The following is a 7,667-nucleotide window of genomic DNA, read 5'->3' on the forward strand; positions in this document are numbered from 1 at the left end:
TTGACCTTTTCCTTTCTCTGTCTTCTCTCCTATGTTTTTGTTTAACATAAGAAGAATTTCAAAAATTCTTCTATGAATTAATACTTCTTTATAATAATTAAACAAATTATTATCCCTTTCTAGAGCAATAGAATCCATATCTATTAAATCAATATCATTATGGTGACTAATAGAGTAAAAGTAACTCATCCTATGAATAGTTGCACCCACACTCCCAGTTTGCCCACTTACTTTTTAACTTCTTTTTTTTTTTCAAAACAAACTCAGAGCCTTACACAGGCTTAAACATGCTAGGTGAACACTTTGGCCCAAGCTGTTTCTGCATTCCTGAATCTCAGCTTTGGAATGAGACAGGAAAAATCTGGGAGTGTGTATATCTGTGTGGTTTTGATGTGTGGGGATGCAGAGGCCAGAGACTAAGCTGGGTATTTCTTCTCTCATTCTCTAGCTTATTTTTAGAGACAGATTATTTCACTAGTTTTACAAGATTAGCTGATCGGTGTGCTCCAGGCACTCTCGTGGTTCTCCATGCCCAGCTATAGGATCACAGGCGCATGCCTCCACACCTAAGTTTAACTTAAGTGCTGGCTCTCTGAACTCAGGTCTTATGCTCACACAGTGAATGGACTGAGCCATTGTCCCCGCACCCAGGATGTTCATTTTTAACATCCTACAACTCTCAGCAGTATGAAGCCTAAAAAGGGATTTTAATTCAGTGGGCTTCATTTCTTTGATTTTTTTTCCTAAAAGTGGATAATAAATTTATGATGGAAATGGGTACAAATGATGTTATCTTATCTTGCAAAGTATTTAGGAAAATCATATGCTCATTAACTAAAGTTATCATTAATCATTTAGCAATTATTTATTTAAATTCTCTCCCATGCACCTCTGTGCTCTTTGTGTGTGTGAGAGTGTCTGTGTGAAGTTGCCTGAAGAGGCCATAAGAGGGTATCAGATTACTTGGAACTAGAGTTAAAAACGTTTATGAGTTGTCTGATGTGGGCACTGGAAAAGGAATTGGAGTTCCTTGAGAAAATACTGTGCAATCTTAATTGCTAAACTGTCTCTCCAGCCCCTGGTCTTTAGAAACTTATTAACTGATGTATTTCAGTTTCAGTCGATTTGTTGCTACCATAGAATTTAATGTTTAATTTTTCTCCTTAACTGTCTAGAGTGCTTGCTTCCCCACTACTTTTTTGACCACATTATAATCCCCTCACATCATTATTTAGCACTGCCCACACAAACTCACTCTGTGCTTGCCACAGACTTGAGTTTAACTCTTGGCAATGGATACCTTCTCAACATAAAAAGAGAGCACTGGATTTGAAATCAGGATGTCAGAATAATGTTATTTATGGTAGGTAATTTCCCCTTATCTGGGCCTCCTCAACTCCACATGTAAAATTAAGAAAATATGCTTCTTGAGTCTTTGCTAGTTCAAAAAGCATGTGATTCTATGACTATCATACTGATTTCTTTTTCTGAAATTAAGAGTTGTACTTTAGTTAAGCAGATCTATATAGCTAGATGGGAAACTGGAGTGCTCATGTAAGATGATCAATAATCTTAATTTGCCCATAACTTTCCCAGTTTTCCACAGAAAACCCAGTGTTCCATGAATCCTCAGTCCCGGGAAACTAGCCATCCTCCTTGGTCTTCATAGCCCTGGGGAAGATGGGAGAGGTTGAATAATAAAAGACATTAATTTTCTTGTCTTGTTGCTTGAAGTTGGGTTTTAGTTTGTTTGTTTGGTTTTTGTTTTTGTTTTTTTCTAATGTTAGGGGTGAATCTTGAGTAGAGAAAAAAACCTAGACAAACACATACAAAGAAGCCTTATTCTCTGCATGGTATTAAATATCAAGTCAGTTGCTGTGGAGAGTCTTTTGTGTGCCAGGCATTATATTAAGCTATGCTGTCAAGGTTAGAGATATTGGTGATTCTGTTCCTGCACCTAGGGATTAAGGAGGGAACAGAAATGTAGCTCCAGAGGAAAGCTCACCACAGGCTACAGGATGTTATTTTAACAAAACACATTAGACTGTTGGGGGAGGGGAGTGACTGCTAGTGATTAATAGAAGACAAGGGCCTTAAGGCTGCTCAGAATCTAGATTCAGTTTGGAGGTGGCTAGCCAGAAAAATTTAACGGTGGTGGCTTTTTGTTTTCTTTTGTTTGTTTGTTTCTTTCTTTCTTACTTAGAAATTATACTTTTATTTCACGGTCTTTACTTTTATCAGATAATTTTCTTTATTTACATTTCAAATGTTATCCCCTTTCCTGGTGTGCCCTCTGGAATCCGCCTACCCTATCCCTCTCCCCTTGCTTCTATAAGGGTACAACCCACCCATCCACCCACTCCCTCCAGTCCTGGCATTCCCCTACACTGGGGCATCAAGCCTTCACAGGACCAAGGGCTTCTCCTCCCACTAATGCCAGACAAGGTCATCCTCTACTATATATGTTGCTGGAGTCTTGGGTCCCCCCTGAAGTGTACTCTATGGTTGGTGGTTTAGTCTCTGGGAGCTCTGAGGGGTCTGGTTGGTTGACATTGATGCTCTTCCTTCAACTTCTTCAGTCCTTTCTCCAACTCTTCTATTGGGGATCCCATTCTCACTCCAATGGTTGGCTGAGAGCACTGGACATGCTCTGGCAGAGCCTCTCAGGAGACAGCTATGTCAGGCTCTTGTCAGTATGCATTTTTTTTGGCGTCAGCAATATTGTCTGGGATTGGTGACTGTATATGGGATAGATCCCCAGGTGGGGCAGTCTCTGGATCACCTTTCCTTCAGTCTGTGCTCCACACTTTGTCTCCCCATTTCCTCTTGTGAGTATTTTGTTCCCCCTTCTAAGAAGGACTGAAGCATCCACACTTTGGTCATCCTTCTTCTTGAGCTTCATGTGGTCTGTGAATTGTATCTTGGGTATTCCAACTTTTGGGTTACTATTTACTTATCAGTGAGTGCATAATCATGTGTGTTCTTTTGTAATTGGGTTACCTCATTCAAGATGATATTTTCTAATTCCAGTCAGCCTAAGAATTTCAAGTAATGCACCATTCCTGAACACGCAATTGTCATATAAACCCACTAGGGATTCTGGCATTAGTTTCAAAGGAAGCAAAATCCTCCAAGACAAGAAATAGATGGTTTTGAGGATGATTAGTGGGGAACAGTAAAGTTGAAGAAATCTGGGTAAAGAAACTACTATCTAAGACCATGCAATTTTTCTCTCTTCATTTTCTCTCCTTTTCAGGGTTCCTACCTACCTTTGTGCTTCTATCGTCTTGTCAGGTACTCACCACTGCATTAGGGAGTTTTGCATGTTATACTGGAAAAGGAATAGGGTTTGCAGCTCAAAGAGGTCTCTATGACTTCCTAGTTGTGCTTGGATTCTGCTTGTTTTAAAATAAAAGCATACAAAACTATGTCATTTTTTTTCTCAGAAGCAATGAGATGATTAATGTATGTAAGATGCCTGGAAGAAGTGGGAGCTCTTTTAATTTGATCATGTATGTTAGAATACTCTCACTCAAGTGTCTTCAAAGAAATTCCAAGGAGAAGTTGAGAACACAAAAGAAAGTTAAGATGGGCATGGATCACTTCTTCATATTTTACCCAGCTATATAGTACTCCCCAGTGTGTGTGTGTGTGTGTGTGTGTGTGTGTGTGTGTGTGTGTGTGTGTGTGTGTGTGTGTTGTGTATAACTTAAGTAAGTCAAGACACTAGTCCCTCTCATGGCCACACATGTGTGGTTCTTTTATGGCTCTGCTTTCTCTGTGTGCTAGGCAGGCAGCATGGCTAGTAGGGGAAAGGATCCTATCTATAAATGTAGGAGAGGTGACTCCTAACTATAAGTGCTAAAACCTGATTCTTAACACCCTGCTCCTATGCTGTAGTAAGGGCAGTTAGTAGACAGGTCTTCTAGGACAACTTCCGGTGTTGCAGGGAATAAATTACAGATACCCATTTACAGGGATGGGAAGGTCACCACTGGGTTCTCATTACCTGCTCTGGTGCTCTTCTTTGGTTGTCTTCTGAAGTCCAAGATGTTTCAAAGCTGCTCATGTCTCTGCCAGTGCTGTCCTTTATCAGAATTTCGCCCTCCGCTTACCCCTGCCCCCAGAATCCAATTGTCTTCCCATTTCCTCCCAGTTTCTCCAATTTTTTTCAACTTTACCACTGCTTACCCCTCCATACTTCATCCAATCCTAACACCAAGACTTTATGAGTTTCTCCATCTTCCTCTACCTAAGATACTATCCTCTAAACTGTCACTGTAGGAATTCACAGGACTCCATTCAAACCTTAAGCCTTTCCCAAAATCTCTCCCTCTTCTTTTTCTCTTCTCCCTTCCCTTTACCCCCTCTCCATTTCCACTTCCTCTTCTTTTCTTTCCTCCCTCCTGCATCACTCCCACCCCTTACCCCCATTACTCCCACCGTTTCACTCCCACAACTTACCTCCCTCCCTCTCTTCCCCCCTCCAAACTTTATTGTCCCTTAGCCCCACCTCAGCTAACCCAATAAATTATTAACTTAAACACAAGTAACGGTTTCCATTGTTTATTGATTACTTAAAATTGTACTTGAAAATTGGTTTTATTGAAAAAAAGGAAAATATGAGATAAAGTAATTTTGATTAGAAAATAAGAAAATCATTCTAACAGCTACACTTTTCAGTATTAGTTTCTAATATCTATTCGCATGCATATTGTTAGTGGGAATTGTGATTTAAAAAAAAAAAACCTACATAATGCAGGGTTCAAAGAGGGAGGCATGCAAGGTTGGTGGGGGGGGGGAGCAGCTCAAAGTCGTCAGGTTCAGTCCATTATCCAAGAGGCAGCGTCGTTGTACAGGTAGCCTTCGTTCGTAGCCGGAGGTTCAGTGGAAGATTCAGAGAGCAGCAAATGCTGATGACAGCCGAGGTAACAGAAGACAAATGGCCAGAAGTCACTAGGACCCACCATCTAACCAGCAATTATTTCATCACGCCGTCTTCGATTCCACCTGTGCCTGAAGCAATTGTAATGACAATAATGTGATGGAAAGGACACAGTTCGGGTACTCCACTCGATGTTTGGGTCATGTGTCTCAAGCCAATGGATTCCAAGAATCAAAGGATAGCGTGGTGCATGAATAATGTCAAACTGGAGCTCTTCAACATGGTTTCCAATTTTGACTTCAAGAGGTGGGGTTTCTTTGGTTATGGGTCCATTAATCAGTGGACGCCCATCGACCGTTTCGAGCATGAGAGGGAAGGTGTTATTGCGGATTGGTATCTTCTCTCGAAGAACCACAGAATGGTCGATGCTGTTTCTGTAGGAGCCTGAATCCACCATTGCTTGTTCAAAGAACTGCCTTCTTCCAAGCCTAATCTCAACAGTTAGCCAAAGGGTACGGGACATAGATATGGGAAGAGAGGGGGACGCGTATTTGTAGATTGGCCCGCCCGGGATCCCCCTTACCGCCGGGCCTCCATGTTTCCCGCCTGCTGGGCACGATGAGGCTTGACAGGGCAGTCTCTGGCAAAATGACCCGGATGACCACAGTAGAGGCACAAGTGGCCTTCGCGGCGTCTAGCCCGTTCAGCCTCACTGAGATGGGGGCGATTACTTGTAGCTCGAACAGGATGGTTTTCAATGGGTGGACTCTCGGAACCATTTTCTTCTTCAGATGATGATGAACTGGGATCGGCCCCGCCACTTGCTTTCTCTTCTAGGGTTGTCACATCAGAAAGGTTGGCGGTTGGACTTGTGCAAGACAGTTCATTTTGAATAGAACTGGCAAGCTTTTCTTGGAATTGGATGCAGAGTGTGCTTTCATCCAAATTTAACTCTTGAGCAATGAGGTGGAAGCTGGTTGAGTATCTGGGAGCAAGGCCTTCTCCTTGGCGAAGCTGAGAGAGACCCTGGTTAGCAACTTCCAAACTTTCTGGATTGTCAAAAGTATCTTGGAGGGCTCGCAAGAGCCTTTCAAATTGCTCCAGCAGGGGGGGTTGGCTATCTAACAAGGGCTGGAACAACCTTCCTGCCTCACCTGAGAAGAAGCTACCAACAAAGCTCACTAGAGCTGCTTCAGTGGGATAGCCTCTGGTTCTCAGGTAACTATTCAACTGAACTAAAAACTCAAAGAGTTTCTGAAAATCCTCACTGAAGGCCAAAGGATACTGTAAGGGCAAAGTTGCAGCCTCTAATTCACGATGGGCCTGTTCTGTTCCTGTTCTAACAACTATTAGGCCCTCTAGGGACTCTTCAGGTACTGAGAGTTCTAGGAACTCCTCGGCATCTGAGGGGTCAAGGGGCTCCTGGGGCACCCGAGGCTCCAGAGTCTCCTGGGTAGCCCGATGCTCAAGGAGCTCCAGCTGTGATGAGGTCTCCTGGTATTCTCGAACCGTCTCAGACTCCGCATCATTTGTAGGGTTGTGGAGCTGTGAATTCTGGAGCTCCTTGAGGTTTGGGGTACCCTGGCTGTCTGTGGGCTCGACCTCACAGACTGCTGGGAGATCATAATCCCCTGGGGATTCCTGGGGCTTCTGGGGTGTTGGGGACTCCAGAGCCTTCTGGATCTCCTGGGGTTCCTTGACTGCTGGAGGCTTCCAGGCTGCGAGCTCCTGGAGCGCTGGGGGTTTGTGAGCCTTCTTGTACTCTGAAGGCTCTTGGAGTCCCCAGGCTGCTGTGGAATGCAGGGGTTCTGGGGGCTCCCCTGACTCCTTGAACTTTGGGGATGAATGGGACTCCTCGATCTCTGGGGATCCCCTGAACTCTGTGATGACTGAGGGTCCTCCAGACTCATTGGTCTCTGGGGGCTCCTGGGACTCCTTGATCTCTGGGAGTCCCATGGAATCTCTGATGGCTGAAAGTTCCCTGGACTCCTTGATCTCTGAGGGGCTCCTGGGCTCTCTAATGGTTGAAGTTTCCCTGGGTTCTTTGATCTCTGGGGGTCCCCTGAGCTCACTAATTGCTGAGGGTTCCCTGGGCTCTCTGGTCTTGGTGGGCTCCCTGGGCTTTGTGGTTGCTGCGGGTTCCCAGAGGTTTTGTGATGCCCTGGCTGCTGGAAGTTCCGGAAGCTCTGGGGACTCGGGGAGCTCTTGGGCCTCTGGGGGCTTTCGGGGTGGTTCATGCTCTTTGGCTGCTCCGGATTTCTGGAGCTCTGGTATTTGGGCCTGGAGGGCAGCATTTTCTTCCGTGAGCCTCTTCACTTGAGCCTGCAGAATTTCATTCTCCAATTTCAGGGCAGCATAGGAAGCCGCTAAGTCCTCTACCATCTTTTGAGGAAACGGCCTGGTTTGGCAATTTGCTACCAACAGAGACTGAGTAGCTGCTTGTGAGGTCTTTTCTGAATGCGGCTCACAGGCAGACGTCAGGCTCTGTGACTTTTCCAAGGGGTGGGGATTTGGACCCAGCCAAGGCTGATTACCGAGAGGTTACATGGAGCCTCTGAGCTCAGCACCGGGAGGTGTGAGACACACTGTGAAGAGAGAGGGAGCTGAGGATCAGAAACCGTGGAAAGCACTCATTCTATATAAATCAACAAAATCTGCCAACTCTGCTGGGTTTCTTTGACCACAAGCTCATGTTCGTGAACTGGAGTTTATATACTTGCTCTGACCTCATGACATTTTACTAGCGTATGACCCAGACTGCACATGTCAGTTTGCATTCTTT

The 7,667-nt window shown here is 44.6% G+C and overlaps 1 protein-coding gene across 1 annotated transcript; it reads right to left on the reverse strand.

Annotated features, from left to right (window-relative positions):
* Positions 1-5,464: 5,464 nt before the first annotated feature.
* On the reverse strand, positions 5,465-7,267 carry RTL3 (retrotransposon Gag like 3; the record flags this gene model as incomplete). The annotated part of the gene is made up of 1 exon (XM_080910109.1): positions 5,465-7,267. One exon carries the CDS (start codon positions 7,265-7,267, stop codon positions 5,465-5,467), a length of 1,803 nt encoding a protein of 600 aa, XP_080766235.1.
* Positions 7,268-7,667: the final 400 nt, after the last annotated feature.

The sequence above is a fragment of the Micromys minutus genome, assembly GCF_963924665.1.
Source record: "Micromys minutus genome assembly, chromosome: X".
NCBI lineage: Eukaryota > Metazoa > Chordata > Mammalia > Rodentia > Muridae > Micromys > Micromys minutus.